The sequence below is a fragment of the Asterias amurensis genome, chromosome 8 (assembly GCF_032118995.1).
Source record: "Asterias amurensis chromosome 8, ASM3211899v1".
In the NCBI taxonomy this organism is placed as follows: Eukaryota; Metazoa; Echinodermata; class Asteroidea; order Forcipulatida; family Asteriidae; genus Asterias; species Asterias amurensis.
Window position 1 is genome coordinate 7,641,414 of NC_092655.1, and position 23,688 is coordinate 7,665,101.

At 43.5% G+C, this 23,688-nt stretch overlaps 2 protein-coding genes across 3 annotated transcripts in view; one reads left to right on the top strand and one right to left on the bottom strand.

The window, feature by feature from the left end:
* The window catches only part of LOC139940811 (probable polyketide synthase 1), an 88,207-nt gene that overhangs the window by 13,795 nt on the left and 50,724 nt on the right, over positions 1-23,688 (top strand). The window contains exons 4-5 of one of the 2 annotated variants that reach the window (XM_071937195.1): positions 372-7,231; positions 7,771-10,740. The exons of the other annotated variant lie outside the window; for it this stretch is intronic. Of the exons in view, the coding sequence (XP_071793296.1) occupies positions 372-7,231; positions 7,771-8,121 (7,211 nt within the window). The 3' untranslated portion in view covers positions 8,122-10,740. Of the gene's footprint in view, positions 1-371; positions 7,232-7,770; positions 10,741-23,688 lie in introns of those variants that run through there. 2 annotated transcript variants of the gene reach the window in all.
* On the bottom strand, positions 12,435-19,360 carry LOC139940814 (uncharacterized). Its single transcript, XM_071937198.1, has 3 exons — positions 19,233-19,360; positions 14,703-14,930; positions 12,435-12,944 (listed from the first exon to the last, which is right to left on the bottom strand). Exons 1-3 carry the CDS (start codon positions 19,357-19,359, stop codon positions 12,883-12,885), a joined length of 417 nt encoding a protein of 138 aa, XP_071793299.1. The 5' UTR covers position 19,360; the 3' UTR covers positions 12,435-12,882.

The following is a 23,688-nucleotide window of genomic DNA, read 5'->3' on the forward strand; positions in this document are numbered from 1 at the left end:
CACCGGTGTAATTTTCCAAACGTCCAACCCAAGCATCCATCTTTAACAAATAATCTCCCTATACACTTTTTGGCAAAAGGACCATTTGTGTCAGAGCCAATGTCATCAAGATACCTCAAGTTGGAAGTAAACAACCCCCAGGTTACAACTGGGCACAACGTTTGATGCCCTACACAATATTAATGAGGCAGACGCTGTTTTCTCCTAGTAGTGGGGTACACCCACAAATAACATGAACAATTGGGAATAATTTGTGCACTTAGGGGACGAGCAACATGCTGAGAAGATCAATCGGGAAAAAAATGCGATCATTGAAAGTTTTTGTAAAGGCAAACATTCTTACAACTCCATGTTTTTTATTTATTTAACAGGATGTCGCATGCCCGGTGGTGTCAAAAGTCCGGATGAGTTCTGGAAGGTCATCCATGATGGTAGGAACACCATTACTGAGGTCCCACCAGACCGATGGTCACTCGACAATTTCTATCACCCTGACCAAACCAAGCAAGGGAAGATGGTCACCAGGCGTTGTGGGTTCATTGATGGCATAGACAAGTTCGACAACACCTTCTTCAAAATCTCTCCAAGAGAAGCGATATCCATGGACCCACAGCAACGTCATATACTGGAAGTAGTCAATGAAGCCTTTGAGGATGCTGGCATCGTACCAGACACAGTCGGTGAGTCCGCGGGGGTTTACCTTGGGATAGGTATGATGGACTACCCGATCCAGTCGATTGGAGAGACTTCTCTTATTGATGCTTACACCGTGACAGGTTCTGCACATAGCGTGGCAGCAAACAGAGTGTCCTATGCCTTTGATTTGAAAGGTCCAAGTTATGCCGTAGATACGGCATGTGCCTCTTCTATGACAGCAATGCATCTTGCCTGTACCGGAATCTGGAACAACGAATGTAACGTTGCAGTTCTGGGTGGCTGTAACAATCTCCTCATGCCTGATGTTACGGTTGGCTTCAGCGCTCTTGGAGTCCTCTCCCCCGAAGGGCAATGCTGTCCCTTCTCCAGCTCAGCGAAAGGCTACGTACGCAGTGAAGGTTTCGGGGCTCTGATCCTGAAGCCTCTTCAACAAGCAATAGATGACGGTGATCACATCTACGCATCGATTCGAGGTAGTGCTATTGCTGCCAATGGATTCTCGAACAGCCTCACCATGCCATCCATGCCAGCTCAGATGACGGTCATGAAACAAGCGTACGAGCGCTTTGATGTCCCTCTCTCAAGTGTACACTGCATCGAGGCCCACGGGACTGGAACACCGGTTGGGGACCCGATTGAGGCTGAAGCTATCGGCAAGACCTTCGCTCCGCACCGTGAAACACCTCTTAGGATAGGCTCCGTCAAGAGCAACTTTGGCCACAACGAGTGTGCTGCTGGAGTAACGGCAGCCATCAAAGTAGCTTTGATGTTGGAGAAAAAGATGCTTTGTCCAACTATCAACTATACTGACGTCAACCCGCATATAGACACGGAAGAATGGAAGCTGCAGGTCCAGACCAAGCTCGAGCCTATACCTGATGGTCAGCAAACAATCATCGGTCTCAATAGCTTCGGTTTTGCTGGTGCTGTTGCTCACATGATCTTCCAAGAGCCCCCGGCTCGAGATTCCCCAGATCCAGAAAGTGACTCAAAATCCTTTCGTGCTCAGTGGCAGTTTGGCGGCAGTGATCAAGGCAACAGCATTTTGATTCCTTTATCAGCCAAGTCAACAGACGCTCTAAATGATGTTGCAGAAAAATGGAAGAACTTCTCTGATGATAAAGACGCACTCAAAGTTGTCTCATGGCTCTCAACTCGACGAAAGCATCATGAATGTCGCCTAGCAGTCATCACTAAATCCGGAGAACAGTTTCAGAAACAACTCGCCAGCTTCGTGAAAACCGGGAGTGGAGAAGGTATGTCATCTGGAAGTGCCTACGGCAAGAAGAGACAGATCTGCATGATTTTTCCTGGTCAAGGACAACAATGGGGCAACATGGGACGACAGCTTTACAGAACAGAGAAAGTGTTCCGTGAAATTGTACAAAAATGTGATGAGATCTTCCAAAAGCTGAGCGGTTGGTCCCTGCTTCATGACAAGCTGTTCTTCAATGGACTCAATAGCATGACTAAAACAGGTGACAAGATAGACGCAGATCAGCTTATCAACGATATGGAGATATCACAGCCAGCTATCCTCTTCTTCCAGATTGGTTTGTTCCATCTTTGGCAGTTTTGGGGGATCATTCCAGATGTGGTGGTTGGTCACAGCCTGGGTGAAGTTGCCGCTGCATACGCATGTGGTGGTTTGACAATTGACGAAGCAGTTAGAGTGATCTACCATCGAAGTACACAACAGGCTAAAGTCAAGGGGGCTGGAAGCATGGCAGCTCTGCGTCTGTCTCTGAAAGACGCACAAGAGATCTGCTCTAAATCTGACAAGCTTTACATAGCAGCACTAAATGCCCCATCTGGTATCACCATCGCAGGAGACACTGAGCTTATCACAGAGTTTGCCAAAAACAACCCTACAGTGGCCAAGCAATTGCGGGTCCAGTGTGCTTTCCACACACCAGAAATGGATCCCATGGAGAAGTCTTTCCGAGCTGCCATGAAAGGAGCTGTGGAGACGGAGGCAGGATGCCGCACCCTACCCATGTATTCCACCGTAACAGGGGAGCTGTATAAAGGAGATTTTGGTACAGATTACTGGTGGGACAACATCAGAAACACGGTGCAGTTCCAGCCAGCAGTTGAGGCTATTTTGGAAGATACCGAGGCAGATCTTTTTCTGGAATGTGGTTCCTCAGCAACACTCATCTCATCTGTCAATCAGATAGCAAAGCAAGGCAACATCAAATCCAACATCACCTCTATCTGTTCGGGTCAGCGTCGACAAGATGATCGCTACATGGTCCTCAAGGCTTTGGGTGAGCTTTACATTGCTGGCCTCGATGTTAACTGGAAGAATGTTACTGGAGACTGCGCAGAATGGGTATCGATTCCCACCTACCCGTGGCAGCATCAATCATTTTGGGTTGAGTCGGAGCCAATGCGCATGAAACGTCTTGGACTTGACGACCGTACCTTTAAAGGGCAAAATGGAAACATGTCACTGTTGGTATTCCCCTTCCTGGCCGACCATATTGTGCAAGACCGACTCGTGTTTCCGGGAGCGGGCTATGTAGAATACGCCATCGAGGCTTCCTTCCCAGAGAATGAGTTGCCGTGCTTGTCAAGTGTGACGTTTTGCAAACTACTGATGTGGCCCGAGAAAACGGCTACTGGTGGTAGTAAATTTGGCAATCTTCAGCTGGGTTGTAACATGGAAGGTTCAAAGGTCCAGATTGTAGCAGATGGCACAATGTACAGCGAGGCCGATATCACAGCGAATGCTACGATCCTAAACGACCACATCCCAATGAAAAGCATCCTTTCACGATGCACTAGTAACACACCTGGGGGTGTGTTCTACAGCAAGCTTGCTGCTCTTGGCCTACAGTATGGTCCAGCGTTCCAGGTTATCGAGAAAATAGCTATTGGGGACGGTGAAGCGCTTGGGTACCTTTACCCAGCTCCAGTTAACAAACAGCGACTTCAGATCAGCCACCTTGATGGATGTTTTCAGCTGCTCATCTCTGCCATTGGAGACACATCCACACTTTATCTTCCCGTAGCCATCAAATCCCTGAAGATGCACGTTCCGTCACTGCCAGCATCGGAGTCTTTTGTTGCTCATGTGAAAGTCACTGAGTGTGATTCATTGTCACTCACAGGAGACATCATATTGGCCACAAACAGCGGGAAGGTTCTGATGGAGGTGGTTGGCTGCAAATGCCAGAACGTGGTTGGTACTACCTCAGATGTACCCTTGTCATCTTGCCTCTACCACACCAAGTTACAGACCCAAAAGGCTGCTCTTCCACCAACATCCGCTGTTTATGATGTCTTCGAGCCATACTGTCTTCAGGAGAACTACCCGGAAGAGATAGATCCAATTTCAAAGGCTGTTGATGTAGTTCATGTGCTGCAGGCAATCTGCGTCTCATACATTCGGCACGCTTTCGGCGAGGTTCCCGCAGAGGATCGTGGCAAGTGTAACCCACGATACATTAAGAGACTTGAGCAAATTGCCGCAGACGATACAGTAGATGACATACCTTTTGAACAGATCCCCATTGTCATCAAAGACATCATGCAGCGCATCCCAGAGCTCAAACAAGAGTTGACCATGATGACCAGTCTAGGTGACAATCTCCCGACCACCCTCCGTGATCCATCAACTGCAGTCTCAATTCTTTTTGCCGCTGAGAACATCGCGCATTACTTCATAGACTCCCTGACAACCAGACTGTACTACAAAGCAGGAGCCAAGATGATTGAGAATGCAGTTAAAGAAGCTGCAAAGAGCAAAGGAGTTGTGAGAGTTGTGGAGGTTGGAGGAAGAATGGGTGGCCTAGCCAGCTACATTCTAGAGCCCCTAAAACAACTAGGAATGGAAAACAAATTGGAGTACATCTTCACCGACCTGAGTGCCTCGTTCTTTACTCACGCACAAGGGAGACTTCAGGAGTACCCATTCGTAAAATATCAGCAGCTTGACATTGAGACTGACGTTGAACCACAGGGGTTCGTTCCAGGCTCCGTTGATATTGTGGTCTGCATGGACACCCTTCATTCTGCTGTTGACTTGAACAACGGACTCCACCATATGAGGAACCTTCTATGTCCTGAGGGTTGGTTGGTTATGTATGAAGCAACGAACAGCAAGTATATATCTGAGCTCCTTTTTGGAGCCCTGGAGCTGTGCTGGGCTTTCCAAGATTTCCGTACCGATGTTTGCTGGTTGGATCAACAAGGTTGGGTTGACCTGATGAAGAATGGTGGTTTTACAGACGTTTTTGCTGTATCCTCTCCAAACGAGTTTTTCCATAGCATCATGATCGGCAAGAAGTCAATTGAAGAGTGTTGCCCTGAAGAACCAGAGTCTGACTGGCTAGTTGTCTCCGACTCCACATTCCCAGGTAACGGAAATGTCTTGAGGGCACTTAAAGACTCCCTCCCACAAAACACCATCTTCGCATCTCCTGACAGAAAGCTTGATGATGCTCTCGAGGGCAAGAAAGAGTGTGCTCACCTCGTCTACATTCTCGGTCAGGCTGACTGGAAAGCTAAACAACTCACCCGCGTCTTACAAGAAGTCAACGAAGACTCAAGCCGATTTTCCCAGATTTCCGTTGTTACGACTGGTTCCAAGACCTCAACTGCAGTTGCTGTTGGACTTATTAGGGCAGCCACAAACCAGTGCCAGGTGCCAATGTTTTCGTTTCATCTAGATGACGAGTTAAAAGAAAGCCTTAGCATCTTAGTCAAGATGATTGTGAGATGTGATATTAAGGATCGGGAAATAAGCATCAGACAGGGAGAAGTCCTCTTGCCGAGATTGGTTAAAGCTGAAATTCCCGCCCATGACACGAATAATGACACGTACTGGCAACTCATACAAAACGCTGACATGTCAAGTAAGAACGCTTCAATAGATGATATGGGCTTCAGTTATCTGTGTGAAATGGAACCACCTCCCGGTAAAGTCATGGTTAAAGTCAATGCTGCTGCTCTCAACTTCAAAGACGTAATGATGGCTCTTGGACTCCTGTCAGGGTTAGATGAAGAAGATGAGAGGGCCCACTTTGGTCTGGAATGTAGTGGCGTGGTCGTGAAAATAGGCGCTGGGGTAACCTCACTGAACATTGGAGATGAAGTGGTTGGCTTTGGTAAGCACTGTTTCGCCTCACACACCATCAGTGATGAAAAGTTACTGGTCCCTAAGCCTTCAAACCTCAACTGGGTTGAAAGTGCAGGCATAAGTGTGATTTTCTCAACTGCTTATTACAGTCTGGTCGAGAGAGCATATCTTCAGAAGGATGAAACGGTTCTTATTCATTCTGCATGTGGCGGGGTTGGTTTGGCAGCAATTCAAGTGGCTCGAATGATTGGAGCAAAAATCATCTGCTCTGCTGGAAGTGAGAAGAAGAGATCTTACCTTCGAGAGGAACTTGGCATCGAGATGGTGACAGATTCTCGCTCTGAAAGGTTCTATGATGATGTGATGAGCTGGACAGAGGGTAACGGAGTTGACGTGGTTCTTAACTCATTGAGCGGAAGACTACTTCTCAAGGGAATAGAGTGCCTCTCCCTTGGTGGAAGGTTCTGCGAAATCGGAAAGAGAGATATCCTACAGAAGACGAACCTTCTTCTGATGCCCCTGCTCCTAGAAAACAAGTCTGTTTTGTCATGTCAGATTGACCGAATAGTAGCGCTTCAGAAGAACAAGGCTCAGAGGCTGATGCGACAGGTGGTGAGTCTATTTGATAAGGGGGCTATCAAACCAATCCACACTGAGACTACTTCAATTACAGACTTCGCTGACACGTTCCGCATCATGGCCAAAGCAAGTCATATCGGCAAGGTGGTTTTTGATATTCCAAAAGACTACAAGCCCCTCCAAGTTGTCCCAACATGCACACTGTTCAAGGTAAATGCTACATATATTGTCACTGGTGGTTATGGAGGACTTGGCCAGGCATTCGCCCGTTGGCTTTGTAAGAAAGGGGCTCGTCATGTGGCGCTGGTATCACGTCGTGGTTGTCATAATGCTTCTGCTCGACGCACCGTCACATTCCTGAAGAGAAGAGGGGTTAAGGTGTATGATTTCGCCGTGAACTTGGCCGATGCTAGTAGTGTTCAAACCATCCTTCGGCAACTCAATGAAGTCCACAACGCTCCAGTTGTCAGGGGCATCTTCCACCTTGCTGGTTTCATCGCTGAAGAATCTTTATCTGACCTTACACCTGAGCTGATGGATAACATCCTTGGTGCTAAGGCGGCCAGTGCCCGACACCTTCACAACTTGACTGACCATCTGCCACTGGATTTCTTCCTCATGACATCATCTGTAACCGCTGTATGGGGACATCCTTCTCAACCCTGCTACACAGCTGCTAATGTTTACTTGGACGAATTGGCCGAAGAGCGGAAGGCTAAGGGTCTGCCTGCAACGAGTCTTCAACTGGGACCAGTTCGGGGTGCCGGATACCTGGAGAGCAACTCCGATGTTGTCAAAACACTTGGGATGAAGGGTAACATGACGCTACACATTGATGAGGTGCTTCAGGTTGTTGGCCAAATTCTTCAAGCAAAGGATTCACCAGCTGTGCTTTGTCTTGCAAACCAGGTAAGAATGAAATCATAGTTATGTTTGTTTTACAGTAACCACCAATGTGTGTGTCTACTTGCCAGATAGATTTTGTTCTCTAAAGAGGAGTAATGACCAGATAGATTTCGTTCTCTAAAGAACAAACTCTACCTGGCAAGTACACACACATGTTGTTACCGCAAACTAAATATTTATTAATATTTCACAATGCAGTGCCTCAAATCCAATATATAGGAACAATCATTGGCAAAATCTTTAGTATATTAAATAGCTGTAAGTTTTTGTGTACAAGTTCCATGTGATCGCAAGTTGTTTTGTCAAAAAGTTCGGTTTTGAAAGCATTTGGCAGGCTGCCATATTAAGCGAACATTTCAAGACTATAATATGAAACAAGAAAGTATAATTGGTATATAAAGATACGGAAGTTTCTCAAGTGGAGCAAATCGTACTATGAAGTCCGCTACTTCTAAAGTTTCTCTCTTTTGTTGTTGTTGTTGTTGTTCTGAATGTTGTACTATTCTGGTTAATAACTTGTTATCTGGTATTATTAACCACAGGACTGGGATGCTACCTTAAGACATTGCCACAATGACTCCCTGAAGTTCCGTCACCTTACCTTGGGCCGGCAGGTCGCCCAGACTGACTGTGATCTTAGTCAGGAAGATCTAGAGGATCGTGTTAGACAGAAGATGGGTCAACTCCTATGCGTAGAGCCAGGAAGCATTGACCTTCAACAACCAATGATCAACTACGGTATTGACTCTTTAATGGCTGTAGAGATGGTCACGTGGGCCAGTAAAGAGCTCAACGTCATCATCTCTCAGCTTGATATTTTGGGTGGTATTTGTACCAATGTATTACTGGAGAAAGCCCTAGACCACAGCGTGGTCATTAATGTAGCCGAATAGCTCATGGTCCGACAGGGCATTGGGTCAATGGTCAGATGAATATTACTGACCAGACACAATTACTTACCAGACACAAACTGTCGATGTGTCCAGTTATCACAGTTGGTGGAAATTATAATCACCTACAACTATATCTTTTTGAATTAAATATATATATTATTCAGATATGACAAAGAAGATGTTTTCAGATTATGGATAAATTATTTTAAAATGCTTTTTATTTACGAGAGTCCATGCAATGGAAGCTTGTTTCACGTATAGCACGACGTGATGTTAGCGAGATATTAACCCTAAGGCATTGATCCGAGGAGGAGGGGGGGGGGGGGGGTAAGGAGCCAGACTGCCGAGTTTTCTTATATTTATATTTTTGTAATAGTCTGTACACCTAGCTCATCAATGCCGCTGGGGAACAAAACGTTTGCATTCTTGGAAATAATGTCTATCGTCCTTTCCACTACTTTGTTTATTTGTATTAATTTTGATTTTTACCCATACACCGATGTGTGTTAGCACTGTATACTCAGTACTTTCCCGAGTCCCGTGGAAAATATCACAGGCATATTACTCGGGTGGGATTCGAACCCACGACCATTGCAATTCTAGAGCAGTGTCTTACCAACTAGACTACAGAGATTGCCCGGTGGCTAGAGGCAGTTCGAATTCTATGTTTTGACAGCGGGTATCGCAACGTTATTTTACTTGATTGATTCATTTTGTTAAATTTAGATGAGAATTATATTTTCACTACAGTTGTATGAAGACCACTTAAGTGACAATGAGTGTACAAGTCGTGCATTTAAATTGTTGAAGACATAACCCAAAGTAGTCGTGAATCTTCGTAACCCTCCGTTCAACGACTCTTGCACCGTCAGGAGGATGGAGGGTTCCGATGATCGCACCTACCTTTAGCTATGCTGGTAGTTCCAGTATTTGGAGCAGTATGTTTTATTATAGCATTTGGATTTATCGTACTTTTTAGACTTTTATGGTTTACCATTTTGGGGTTATGTTTTATTGAGATAATAATAAGAGTAATGAATAATATTTATAAAGCGCCTTTAACAAAGGTTACAAATCGCTGTACAAAGTATCTACAATGATGTTTAAATGAAGAAGGATCATTCTCATGGCATCATACCTTAACGCAGCCTAGCGCCCCTTGCTGGGCTGTTAGGACTCACTCCCTTTTAAACAACTTTTAGTGCGTTAAAATAGATCCATCAGCCAAGAGGTGGGCTAACCTTAGTTGAACACCAGTTTTCTGTTTCGACTGATGACGTGTGTACATGTCGGCTGTCACATGACTTTCTGCTGAATGGATTTGCAGATTATTATGCCTTACATTAGTTATATTTACATAAACAAAGCACCAGTCTACTTGCAATATTTGGGGCAACAATGATGTACTGGCACTTGCAACAGCCGTTGGTACGTTGATGAACTTTTATCACTTTTGTTAATTTCAGAGTGTTTTTTGTTTTGTTTTTTTTGTGGTTGTTTTTTTGGACATGTTGTCGTAAACTAGGCGCCATTTTGTTGTTGCTTAAAGTTATTGTCTACGATTATTCGGTTAAATAAACCGTTTAAATGTAAATAACGGGATGTGGTTGTTGATGAGAAGGGAGCGTTAGTACTGTGTTATCATTGAAATGCAGAAACAATGCGGGGCGGTGCGAGTGAGCTGACTCATTAATTTAACTTTGTTTGGTTTATTGAAAGCTTTCCGGGGGGGGGGGTAATATTTAACTGCTTTTCTCAGAGTGTAACATAATATTTTCTGCACAAACTTTGATTAGTCTTTTTATTACATTTTAAGAATCCGACCCATCTTAAATGGGAAACCCTTGGATGCGCTTTTTATTGCGCAGAACCATTGCGAATTGACAAGCGGTTTGGTGTGCGGTTCTCAGTTGTCTTTACTCTCTGCTACAAAAAATATATATTTTTATAAAATGGTTTGTAAATATTGGTGAGTGGCTTAATCACTTTAAAGTGGTGAGTGTTTTTTTGATAGTTAGACCAAAGGTAAAAAAGAAAAATCTATGCATAATTAACTGATGAATTGTAGTAACGAAAGTCATCATAACAAAAGCTTTCACAATTAACATGAAACATGTAATACATGTAAAAGAAACAAAAGTTCAGTTTCTACATGGATGTGGTTTGTTTGAAACAAACATAACTATTGATATATGCGACTTTGAACACTTTTCTGCTTAGTTTAGAAGCTTTTAAATAATGGTAAGACAATGTATTAATGTAACACCGAAGTTCGTAATTCTTAAATTTGGTTAGCCTACTATTAACGTTTATTTTGAAGCATTGCAGATTATATTCATAAATTACATTTTGTTTTTGTTTTTGCTCTTCTTGCTTTCTGTTTGTTTAGCAAAACTCTCTGAAGACTATTGATAGTGTACTTGGAAATAAAACAGCTTATTTTATTAAATCACATCAAGTAGCATTGTACAAGTAGTTCAACTTCCACACTCATAACAAACTAAGAGTTAATTTTTATGATAATATTTAAAGGAAAGATACGGTATATTATACGTGTTGTGTGTACTCTAAAGTTAATAGCAATAGAACTAACTTAGTTATAGTTAGAAGTACATCAGCTTTCAATAGAATAAAGCCTTTTCAGTTTTATTTCACTTAAATGTGGTCATGGAAATATTTATCATTTGTTATCCCCCAAATTTAGAATATGAGAAACGTTACTCTCAGATACATTTCTCAGATTGTGTATTCCAATTGCATATTATTCTCGGCAATATCTTTTTTTTTTAAAGCGACGTTTTGAAATAAAACGTTAACAGGTTAGTTTTATTGTGTAAAGCTACATCTATGAAGGAGCAAACGAATGAATACAAAAGGTTCTAGTCTGTCATTTTCAGAATGTCTCCTACTCGTGAACACACTACGGGGAGGCACAGCGCCACCATTTGTCACATTTCCCTCACTCTCACTCTCACGACCCAGTAAAAGGTGACAAAATAAGAGCGGATCCAGGGGGGTTGTCAACGGGGGCAAATCCCCCTAAAATGAACAAACTATTATGTATACTTGCATAAATGCACATTATTACAACACTTAAAAATTATCTAAACAGATTCATACTAACCAACCCGTTCATTGTTTTGGTGCTATAAACGGAAAATCGCCCTTTTCCCTTTGGTGTAATGCATGAAACTTCCAACTACATGACATTTTCCATTTAGACTCTACCATGTGAACGATTACATAAAATGTTAAACCATTCTTTTTTCGTGCTTGAAACTTGTATAGGTCATGTGAACACTCATTATGAAAAAAGGTCCGTTTTATCTACAAGTACCCTACTGATGTAAAAATAAAAAATTGTCACTTTGTAAAAACCAAAATGGTATATTTTTGTATTAACATTGTGGCGAAACACTTATTCGTCAATATGTAAAGAAACAGTTGTTAGCCTTCAAACATATTCGCCAAAAGTTTGTTGTATTTATATCTTTGAAATGAGATATTACTTCGGTTCAAAACCTTCAGAAAATAATTTAGAGGACATACTTAGGCCTACCCTAAGTTCAGTTTGCTAAAAAGAAAATGCTGATTCGTCACTATCAGAAAAATTAGACGAGTTGTGCCTCTAATTGGCCTAAGATTGCAGCCAGAGCATCTACAATGCACAGTTTACCCGGGCCCTTAAGCGGGCCCTTGATTCGTGCTCCGCGCTCCCGCATGATCCATATTGGACAGATTGCCCCCCCCCCCCCGCCTCCGAAAATGTTGATCCGGATCCGCCCTCGCTACCGGTATGCTATGATACGCTGAGAGCATTACTAGGCCGTATTCCAATTGGTGACATACATCTACGGCTACGACTGTTGCTAAGGGTGCTACTAATGACGTCATATACTTCAACACCTGATGACGCGGCAATTCAGCCATAGCCATTAGACACTAATTCGGACACGGCTGTCTTCATAAGATGGAATATGCAACGCCTGGAACCCTGACGTGGAGGGCGCTCGATGGGAGCACGGTTAAGACTTGTCACATGTTTAACTATCTTCGCAATGTATACATGCTCAGAGCTGGTTAAACTCATTGTCAACAATTTACGAAATACTCCATCTTACCAAAACACCGTGGCCACGGTTTGGTTGACGTGTTGCATCAGAGTTAGAAATAATCTACACACATAGCATACAATTCCAATGCTGTCACCAGAAAGAAACCACACAAGCCTATACTAATATTAATCATAAAATATGTACTAAGGCAAACATGGTTTTAAGCAATTCAAACTCCTACAGAAGTAGAATTCAAAGTTCTATTTTTGTTGTAACTCAAGCAATCCTTACATATCCTGAACGAGGATATTCCTTAAAACAATAAAGAAACACATGAAGTAATATTGAGAAATAATTCAGCTCATTGAAGTAATCACATGAGTATAAGGGCTTTGAATGAGCAGGGCTAATAACCAGTATATACCGCACACAACATATTGTATTATGGCAATCTGTTTAAACACACAGGCACAGTAAAATGACTAAATCTTCTCTATACATAAACACACTTCGGTTACATAAAATCTGTCAACATTTATATATCTATACTAGTCCAAAGAAAAACGCAAATAATATATTTTGAACCCTTTGCTTAAAATGGTTTTCTGTCATCACGTGTAAGCTATAGACTATTGCATATGCTTTAGGTCCATAACATCGTAGTCAGTATTTGACTCTAGATAGCTTCGAAGCCTTCGTTTGCGTTTCAATCGATGCCTGGGTCAGCAGCCATCTCATAGTCGTTGTCTTTCTTAGAGTTATACACACCTTAAACAAACAAATTAACAAATAAGAAAGTTGAAATGTGTTTCTTTTTCATTTGGGTGGTTAACGGTCATGGGTACACTTGTCGCAACATTCAATCATTTTAAGTGACCTTCAGGCCTACAGGGTGCGTTTACAGTGTTTCACGAGTTGCTTAGTTAAGTTTTTAAGGCGAATGCGAACGCGATACGAAGTTTTGACGGCACAAACTCGCAACGAACAATAAGCAAGGGTTGACTTAAGCACAACTCCGAAAACAGAATTAAGACGTCAAAATTCGCTTCGCAATCGCATTGGCATCAACTATAAAGCGGGCTTAAGGCTCTGGCTAAAATTTCAGTTCGGGCCATCAAATAGGCAGACGTTGCCAAAGTCAGAATCCAAGGTGCCCAGGTCGGAATCTAAGCCGAAGCCGAGGTTTCGAAAGCTTCTAATGACTGATCATATTCCTCATGGCAAAAACAGTGATGTAGACTACCTAGCCCATCTTGTTCAGCTGTTATGGCTCCGCTTTTAACATCGGTCTCATCACTGTCACCATTACAGCCCACCTTCGATACATGTCTTAAACGCTAAGTTTTCAAAGGTCGCAAAAACGAGGTAGTTTGATTGCAAATTTCTCCCATTTAAAAAAGTCCTATACTACTCCAACATACCTCATTTTATTCCTTACATTTGTGGAATTACTATGACACATCACAGGGCTTACTAAATGATGATTTTGTCCAAATGTGATGATTTGAAAATTGGTCCAAAAAAACGTGTACAAAAATTACATTTAACGTGACATGTTCTTGGGCGCCGCCATGTTGTAATGATTCTCCTCTTGTTGGACGTGAGAAGTCAGGGTACCAGGCAAATCTTGCAAGTCATGAATATCCAAGAGGTCATGTCACGTGACGCGGTATGGCTACGCTGATTTATCAATTTGCGCGGTGTACAAAGTAAATATGAATATGTATGAGGTGACGTTGCGCGGTAGTAGTTTCCAGATACAGTGCAGCGCTACGTCAACTTATACATATTCAGTTTTAACTGTACACGCACACATAAGCCTAGCGGTCATGACGTCACCTTATGGATATTCATGACTGCAAGATTTGCCGGACGCCCACGATCAACAGGAGTAGAATCATTAACACATGGCGGCGCCCAAGAACATGTCACGTTAAATGTAATTTTTGTACACATTTTTTGGACCAATTTTCAAATCATCACATTTGGACAAACTCATCATTTAGTAAGCCCTGTGATGTGTCATAGTAATTCCACAAATGCAAGGAATAAAATGAGGTATGTTGGAGTAGTATTGGACTTTTTAAAATGGGAGACATTTGCAATCAAACTACCTCGCATTTTGCGACCTTTGAAAACTTAGCGTTTAAGACATGTATCGAAGGTGGGCTGTAATGGTGACAGTGATGAGACCGATGTTAAAAGCGGAGCCATTAACAGCTCAACAAGGTGGGCTATAGACTACCTATCATCACACCACATCACGAGACCAGACTGTTTGTCTTAGTGCAGACGGTGCCCAAGTCGGAATCCCAAGTGTCCAAGTTGGAATCTAAGCCTAAGCCGAGGTTTTGAAAGGTTCAAATGATTGGTCATTACTCAAAACAGTGATGAAGACTAGCTATCACCACACCACAAAAAGGACCAGCGGGGGGGGGGGGGGGGGGGGTGGGGGGGGTGGGGGGGGGGTAAAACATGATCTGTGCAGGTGACTCTGGATGGTTGAATGTGACATGGTATGCAAACCTTTCTTTGGTTGAGAACTCTCCATGTTGGTCTTCTCATCGTTCAGATACATCACATAGAAGATGAGAACAATCAGAAGAATGCCAGCTCCAACGGATACACCTATCAATGCTTTCTTGTAGACGGTCAGTTTCTGGTTAAGTTGATCCTTTTCAGTCACATCGGGAATGGATGTTATCTCTGTCGATGGTTTCTCTGTCAACGGTATCTCTGTCGAAGGACGACGAGCTGTGCCCCAAAACACAGACAAGAACAGTGTACACGGATTGTAATAATCTTGCTAAAACACCCAAATCATCTTGGTCTTTGTTAAACCGTTGTGACAATTCCCATTGCTCACAACAATAAGGCTATATCACTTCAAAACTCGTATTTCAATCAATTTTGTGGGACATTCCCTGGAAAAACTAACTAGAATTATACTTATATTATCCGTGATAAGAAAAAAATCACTTAGCAGTTTTGTCGGTCACGCACAATGACATAACTTTTGTTACTGTAAAATATTATTTGATATATCCTAATCGGTACACGATGTAAAGCTTTCATTTTGAAAATATGAACAGAATGTACTAACGATTCACCCCATTGCTTTGTACAGGGTGGAGTCGACCCATCTGCTCCACTCCATGGGGCTGTACATGTGTGGAGCAGGCTCCTTTGCTCCACCCCATTGCTTTGTACACTGCGGAGCTCCGCACGGAGCTCACCGCCGTTGTACTATACAGGGTGGAGTCGATCCATCTGCTCCACTCCATTGGGTTGTGCAGTGTGGAGCAGGCTCCTTTGCTCCATCCCATTGGGTTGTGCAGTGTGGAGCAGGCTCCTTTGCTCCACCCCATTGCTTTTGTACAGGGTGGAGTCGATCCAACTGCTCCACTCCATTGGGTTGTGCAGTGTGGAGCAGGCTCCTTTGCTCCACCCCATTGCTTTGTACAGGGTGAGTCGATCCATCTGCTCAACTCCATTGGGTTGTGCAGTGTGGAGCAGGCTCCTTTGCTCCACCCCATTGGGTTGTGCAGTGTGGAGCAGGCTCCTTTGCTCCACCCCATTGCTTTTGTACAGGATGGAGTCGATCTATTTGCTCAACTCCATTGCGTTGTGCAGTGTGGAGCAGGCTCCTTTGCTCCACCCCATTGCTTTGTACAGGGTGGAGTCGATCCATCTGCTCAACTCCATTGGGTTGTGCAGTGTGGAGCAGGCTCCTTTGCTCCACCCCATTGCTTTGTACACGGTGGAGTCGATCCATCTGCTCCACTCCATTGGGTTGTGCAGTTTGGAGCAGGCTCCTTTGCTCCACCCCATTGCTTTGTACAGGGTGGAGTCGATCCATCTGCTCAACTCCATTGGGTTGTGCAGTGAGGAGCAGGCTCCTTTGCTCCACCCCATTGCTTTGACCAGGGTAGAGTCGATCCATCTGCTCCACTCCATTGGGCTGTGCAGTGTGGAGCAGGCTCCTTTGCTCCACCCCATTGGGTTGTGCAGTGTGGAGCAGGCTCCTTTGCTCCACCCCATTGCTTTGTACAGGGTGGAGTCGATCCATCTGCTCCATCCCATTGGGTTGGGCAGTGTGGAGCAGGCTCCTTTGCTCCACCCCATTGCTTTGTACACTGCGGAGCTCCGCACGGAGCTCACCGCCATTGTGTTGTACAGGGCGGAATAGATCCATCTGCTCCACTCCATAGGGTTGTGCAGTGCGGAGCAGTTTCTTTTGCTCAACCCCATTGCTTCGTACAGTGCGGAGCAGCCCAGCTGGAACATGGTTGGTTGTATAACCTGGGCAATTGGCTCAACCACGGCATCCTCAGGATCATTGATGCTCTGTGGGGAGAGCCGGAACGGCTCCGTGCGGTGACGCCCCAACCCTCCTGCCCTCGTGTCAGTAAGTTGCGGAGACGGCCATAACAGCTCCGTTTGGTGTCGCCCCAACCCTTCCGCCCTTGTGTCCGTAGGCTGCAGAGGCGGCCGGAACGGCTTTGTACGGTGCCGCCCCAACCCTTCCGCCATCGTGTCCGTAGGCTGATCAGACAGCCGGAACAGCTCCGTGTGGTGCTGCCCCAACTCTTCTGCCCTCGTGTCGGTAGGCTTTGGAGACAGCCGGAACGGCTCCGTACGGTGCCGCCCCAATCTTTCCGAACCCTGCTGACTTGAAGCAGACGCAACAGTTCTGCCCCCTAGCATCCGTGGCTGACCCTTATAATTGTCATCATTTCTGTATTTGTTAGCACTGGCCTTCTTTAGCCCTAAAAATGGCAATAGTTCATTTTCTATTGTGATAAAATATGTCTCAATCAAACATTTAGTCTGGTCCGGCTTAACCTGGGCGTATGGCGAGTCCGACGGCATGCTGTCCCAACCACGAGGATTTCACAAACAGAAAAACCAAATTTTTACCTGATTTTCTTCGCTCTTGTTGTCCCGCCGCCGCCACCAATGTAACACAAAAATCCCGTGTCAATAACCACAACAATACCGAGCAATGAAACACACTTAAGACCGGTATTTCTGATGAATTCCTGACCGTTTTATTCCAGACGTCCGTTCTTTAAAAAAAAACCTAGACAAACGAAAACATCTCCAGGCGAGCGGGTTTCCCAATCTTCCAGCAGGGGGCCAACCAGCAACTAGCTCCACCGCGGAGCCGTGCTGGCGCTCTCTACTGGCTGATTGGCACGAATGTTACAGATTGTTCAATCAACGTATCACATGCAGACCCAGGGTTGGCTTCGCATTCACTGCCTGTAAATGTAGCAATGGGTTTGTTGGCTTGAATGACACTTCCAGTAAAGTCCTGGGATCCTTGTATGTGAATGGCTTCTAATCTGTCAACCATGAAGTTCAGCTGATCACCTGGACTGTATGACTGCCCTTCAAATGTTACTGGTCCACGTAGGGTAACTTGAACTGAAGTGGAATCTTCTGTACCGATTACAGCAAAGTTTGGTCTAATGAGTGAGGAGCCTGGTGTTGCTACGATGTACTGCAAGCCAAGGTTGCTAATCGGTATGACAAGAAAGCCATCTGTTGTGAAAGGGGAGTATGATAAACCATACACTGAAACCTCACTGGTAGCTGTTACCTCAATACCTTTGAAGCTTCTTTCTGTGCCATTCATAACAAGCTCTGTAGTGACATTTGTTGTTCTGTACCCTCCAGCATCAATATCAAATCTTTCATATAGAGGCTGAACCTCCACACGGTGCTTGCTGCTTATAATCACAGTGGTTTGCTGATCACTAAGGGGCCGTTCACAATATTATCAACATTTTCACAAGTGTACAAAGAGTACACTTTCTCAAGACCCCCCCCTCCCCCCTAAAAGTGTACGAATAAAATGTTGATTTTTTTTCACACAAGTCTACATATAGATACATGTCCTTGCTATGTACACTGTACATAGTAAATTTTCATGTACGTTGCAGACTACGATGCCGCGCACCGTCTATTATTATTATGCTGTACCAATCTTGCACTAGTATCGTCTAATTGCGCAAACCATTCCTGCACTGTTTTCAAATTGCGCAGATAATTCACGCACGATCTCCCAATCTATCGGCACATAGCGCACACTACTCCTGTACTATTGTCAAATTGCGCAAAATATTCATGCTCAAATAGATATGCCAATTGCATAAGCCACAAACCATTCCTGCACGATCGGCAGTTACACAAACTATTCTTGCAAGATGGACTGATTGTGCAAACAATTTTGCGCAAATCAATTCAACACGAACAAAACCACTTTAGTGCACGATCGCCGCCCGAACAAATTTCGAGTTTCAGATTTGCGTCCGGGTGTTTTTCGATCTCTGATCGGTCTCCTTATACCACATAAACTTGATTTCAAGTCTGAGAGTGCGGTCATTTCTCTGCATCTCAGCCACGCATAATTCCCCATTAGGTTTGCTACCACGTTCTAACTCGCTCTAATGACGGATGTTTGGCCACGAGAGGGCGCTGTTTTATCCAAAAAAATGTCAGGACAGCTATTACCGCACGATCACAGACTTGGAACCAAGTCTAAATACCACGCTGTTGTCAAAATGTAGTCAGGATGCCCTGCGACACAGAGAAAAATGCACGCGGAATGCCGTTACGAAACAGCCGACTTCTGGGTACCAGTCGCTGCACACTATTATGGTACACAAAGGTAGGTGATGCAGTGCACTGAACAGTGGGTTTGTGTTCGTCTCTAGTGTTTTTCGAAATGTTTTGCCCGGGCGCGATATTTTTTGTCCGGGCGAACGACGAGTTTGTCCAGGCGCAGCATTTTTGTCCGGGCGCATTTGATATTTTTGTCCGGGCGCAGCGCCCTGGCCAAAAAAACGATCGACATTAAAAAATATTTTATAAAGCGTACGGCAGGCATAAACCCCCTCCCCCCCCCCCCCCCAGCGTACGGTTTGTACGCTCGTGAAAATGTTGATAATTGTGAACGGCCCCTAAACGCCACTACAACTATGGAAAGGTGTGTGTCATTGAAACTAGTTTCCACCAAGTTATCAGTGAAGCCAAGGATGAAAATTTTACCTCTGGATATGCCAAAGCATGTTGGCTGCTTGTCGAGAGTCGATGGATGGTCAGCCTTTACCTGTTCAGATGTGGCTAGTATCAATAAAACCAGTAACCACAGTCCTTGACACTTCAGGCTCTCCATCCTGTAAAACAAAATCATGCGAAAACATTGCTTTTAATTACCTTGCACAAAGTGAGGATGTTTGTATTCTTGAGATAAACCTATGCAAACTTGTATCGTACAGTGCTGTAGTATGAGTCCCTGTTGTTCAAATTTTAAGTTTGAGTCTGATCCACTGAGTCCAATACTTTGTAAAGTTAGTCCAGTTGGTAAGTTATTGTTGCACATGCGTGGTCATGCATAGATTGTCTGGTTCACACCTTATTTGTTTTGAATGCAATTTCAGCCATGTCCACCCATTTCTGTCGGACTATGACCAGATTTGTTCAATTTGTATCATTTAAAAAACTAAAAGGCAAATAACATTATTTTAAAGGCAGGGGATTGATCTCAATTGGGTATCGAATCAATCAACACTTACAAATAATCTTGCAGGAAAATACAGGAAAGAAAACAAGCACAAACTTCCAACTGCCTCTAGATACCGGGCAATCTCGGTAGTCTAGCTGGTAAGACACTGCTCTAGAATTACAAGGGTCATGGGTTCGGATCCCACCCAAGTGTCAGTCTGTCAAGGACTATATCTGTGGAGGGGGTAGTGGTTTTATTCGTTATAGACGTGGAATAAGCGAACACACCACACCGTGGTTTCGGAATACTCAAGTTTATTATGAAACTGAAAATATTGAGCGGTGCACAGACAACGACAAGGGAGGCAACGTGGCAGCGAATCAATTAACAAACAAAACAATTAGGGGAAAGAAAAGAAAAGAGAACCAACCGACAACAAGCCGACAACAAGTCCAGAGCGCCGAGAATGCTTTATAATTAGAATGCTTCATAAATATAAATATAAATTTAATGAAAAAACTTCACGAAAAGTGTGAAATTTTAACCAGAAAAAACTCAACTTTCACGGAAAACGGCCAGATGCCATCTTGGCTTAAAAACCATGTTTGGACTACATTGTAGACTGGGCCCCTGTCTTTATCCGAAAGTATAAAGACAGGTCCCCGTCCGCTGTTAGATCCAGTGATTCCATTTTGATACAATCATCGTTTTATAAACGTGCAATGACAAAGATGCCCAAATAGTCACTGCTGTCACGTCCGCAATAGAAGTTGACAGCGTATTTATGAGAAATGACCGAGGTCAGAGGTCAAACTACACGCCGGTTTTGCCATTTTTCAGGCCGTCTCTGGCGTTATTCAGAAGCCTCGAAGTGTGACGTCAGATGTTCAGGCTATGTTTGGACTAGTCCATTTGTGATGTGGGTGAGTCAGATTTAGCAATAGAGGGCGGGCGTCATGTAAAAACCTTCAACTGTGCACACTGCAGTGAAGGTCTTCACATGACGCCCGCCCTCTGTTGTTGACAGATGCTATATCTACCCATATCATAATGGTCTTGTCCAAACATAGCCTGAACGTCTGACGTCATTCTACGAGGCTCGTGAGTAGGGACCTTTAGATTCGAGTGAACGTGGACCTCGTTCACGTCGACCACGGTTGTGTTTTTTCCAAGTGACGTTATGACCATAGTTTTGGGGTCGTGACTCTATGGGGCGCCAAATGTAATTTTTTTTATTAAACGCAATTATTTACATACAATTCAGTATATAACACATAATTAATTATTCATTAATTATTTATTTTTACCTTTATGAACAAATAATGAATTTTAAACCACACAATAATACGTGACACACACCGAAAGCATAGAGAATCACACCGGATTCACCAACTCAAGACAGTCCAACCCATTGCACCAAACATGAACCCTGGTGTTGAATAGCTTACCATTACCCTCCATTTTATTTTAGCTGAAGAATTTATTTTTTGTATATTTATTTTCTGTAAATAAAGTGTAAAATAATACAAAAATTGGTTCGGTCAATAAGTTTTTATATATATATATATAGGCCCTGGTTATAAAAACTGTCTCCATTTGCAGTGGTATGTGGTAACCCGATTTGTCTACAGCCCCCAACCAAATACCTTTTTTGAAAACACCCTACCTTTGATCCTGTTGTTGTTTAATTTGTCCATTAGTTGCATCGTGCAAATTGCTCTCTAATCCAACCCTTTCACGTTTCCCTGCATTGTTATACGTACAATGCATTACACACTACTTTTTTGGTCCAGTAATCCATTCTTTCATACGACCATCCTTTGTCCTCATACTCCTATTGGGGTTCGTAGCAAAGTGCCTGCCCCTACATCCACGATCTTAGGTTCATAGCAACCAGGGCCAAATTTCATAGAGCTGCTCAGCACAAAACTTTTACTTGGCAAAAAGTCTTCCTTGATAAAAGAGGATTAGTAAGCCTACCAACAAAATGTCCACGTGGTTTTCAGGATAGGCAAGCAACAGCTGACTACGTAACAAGCAATATGCAACTGTGGCTGGTAAGCCTGTTTTTATCAAGGCAGAAATGTAATGATAAGCAATTTTTTGTACCTAGCAGCTCTATGAAATTGGGCCAAGTGGTTTTTCAACTCTTAAACTTTGATTGGCTATAATGTTCCCGTTTGTATGGACCCTTCCCTTAATCCATTTCCCCCTTTGTCTATAATAGGAAATGTATTTTTTCGTACTTGTTTATGCCTCTGAAGGTCCAGTTTGGATCGAAAGCTAATTATAAAGCCATCTACCCACTCATTGTTGTACGAAGCTTTTATATATAATTATTCACGCGATTTCATTTTTGTTTCTTTTTTGCAAACAATGATGATTTCTTTTATATGTAAATTCATTTTGTTAATTTTGCTCCATGCAGGTCTTTTGATATACATATTCGACAACTTTCATTATATAGGGCAACAAAAGCGTTGTGTGTTGTAAGTGGATACAATTATTTTGCTTATGTAAATAACTTCGTTAAATAACAAGTTTACAATTGGCGCCTCATACGACACAACGTGCAGACAACATGCAGCTTTAGATTTTGCATCCAAGACGTCGACTGATATGTGACTACATCTTGCTGAGGCTTTGCGCATGCGTCAAGTCGTCACTGATGTTGTCTGCACAAGTTGAGAACCCCAAAACTATGGTTAGGACGTACGTTCGGAAAAACCACAGCCGTGCTCGACGTGAACGTAGCCTTTATAAAGGCGCACGCGGCACCCAGATGTCACTCATGCCACTCAAGAAAAGAGACCAGCGAGAGTAGCGACGCAGCGAAGCGCCTGGAAAAAAGGCTAACGTTACAACGTGAACGAAGTCCGCGTTCACCCAAATCTAAAGGTCCCTAATGACGCCAGAGACCGGGCTCAAACAATTGCAAAACCGGCGTGTAGTTTGACCTCTGACCTCTGTCGTTTCATATATAGATACGCAGTCAAATTCCATTAATCCATTGCGGACTTGAGAGCAGTGACTATTTGGGCATCTATGTTACTGCACGTACATTGTATCCAATGGGAATCACTGGATCTAGCGGCAGCGACCTGTCTTTATCCTTGCGGATAAAAGACAGGGGCCAGTCTAGTCCAAACACGGTTTTTAAGCCAAGATGGCATCCGACCGCTTTCTGTGCAAGTGAAGTTTTTTTGTGGTTAAAAATACACACTTTTCATGAAGTTTTTCCATTAAATTTATGTTTATATTACAAAGCACGGCTCTGGACTTGTTGTCGGCTTTGTCATGTCGGGTTGTTGTCGGCTTTTTAGTAGGACCGCTCACCGAAACATGGCGAAACCATTTACTTACCGAAACAAGTTGGATACTTTGCTTCAACGTTATGCACTGCTGCTTCCCATATCTGACGACCCTAGTTATGCAAAACGTTAGGGCAGCATGCTGTTTTTCGTTGGCATGGTACCCCGACCACCAGGCCTAAGTTAGTCAATAACAAAAGCGCCCGTCTATTCCATGGGCTGAATGAGCTGATTCCTCATTTAGCCCATGGTATAGACGGGCGCTTTTGTTATTGACTAACTTAGGCTTGGTGGTCGGGGTATCATGCCAACGAAAAACATCAGTCTATGATGTCATCGTCAGCCAATCACCCGTGCAGGAAAACCATTCTGTCTAATAGTTTATTTTTTCGTAATGTGAGATTTGGATTAACGATGGAAATCGCTGTATCCTGACTGGACTAGGTACGATCCGGTCTCGCTTTTAACATTTCCAGGTAGAATATGAAATGGTCTATCTATACATTCTAATTGGGGACTGTTGCCGACATTCATAACGGGAAAATTTTCCGGGTTTTTGTGACTTGTTTTCTCTGTTTTGGAAGCCATTTTTTACGTACAAATTTCTTTTTTTAAAATTTGAGTTGCACCGATTTTTTTTATACATAACGACAGATATGCTCTTCATTTCAGTGTACTTCTACATTAT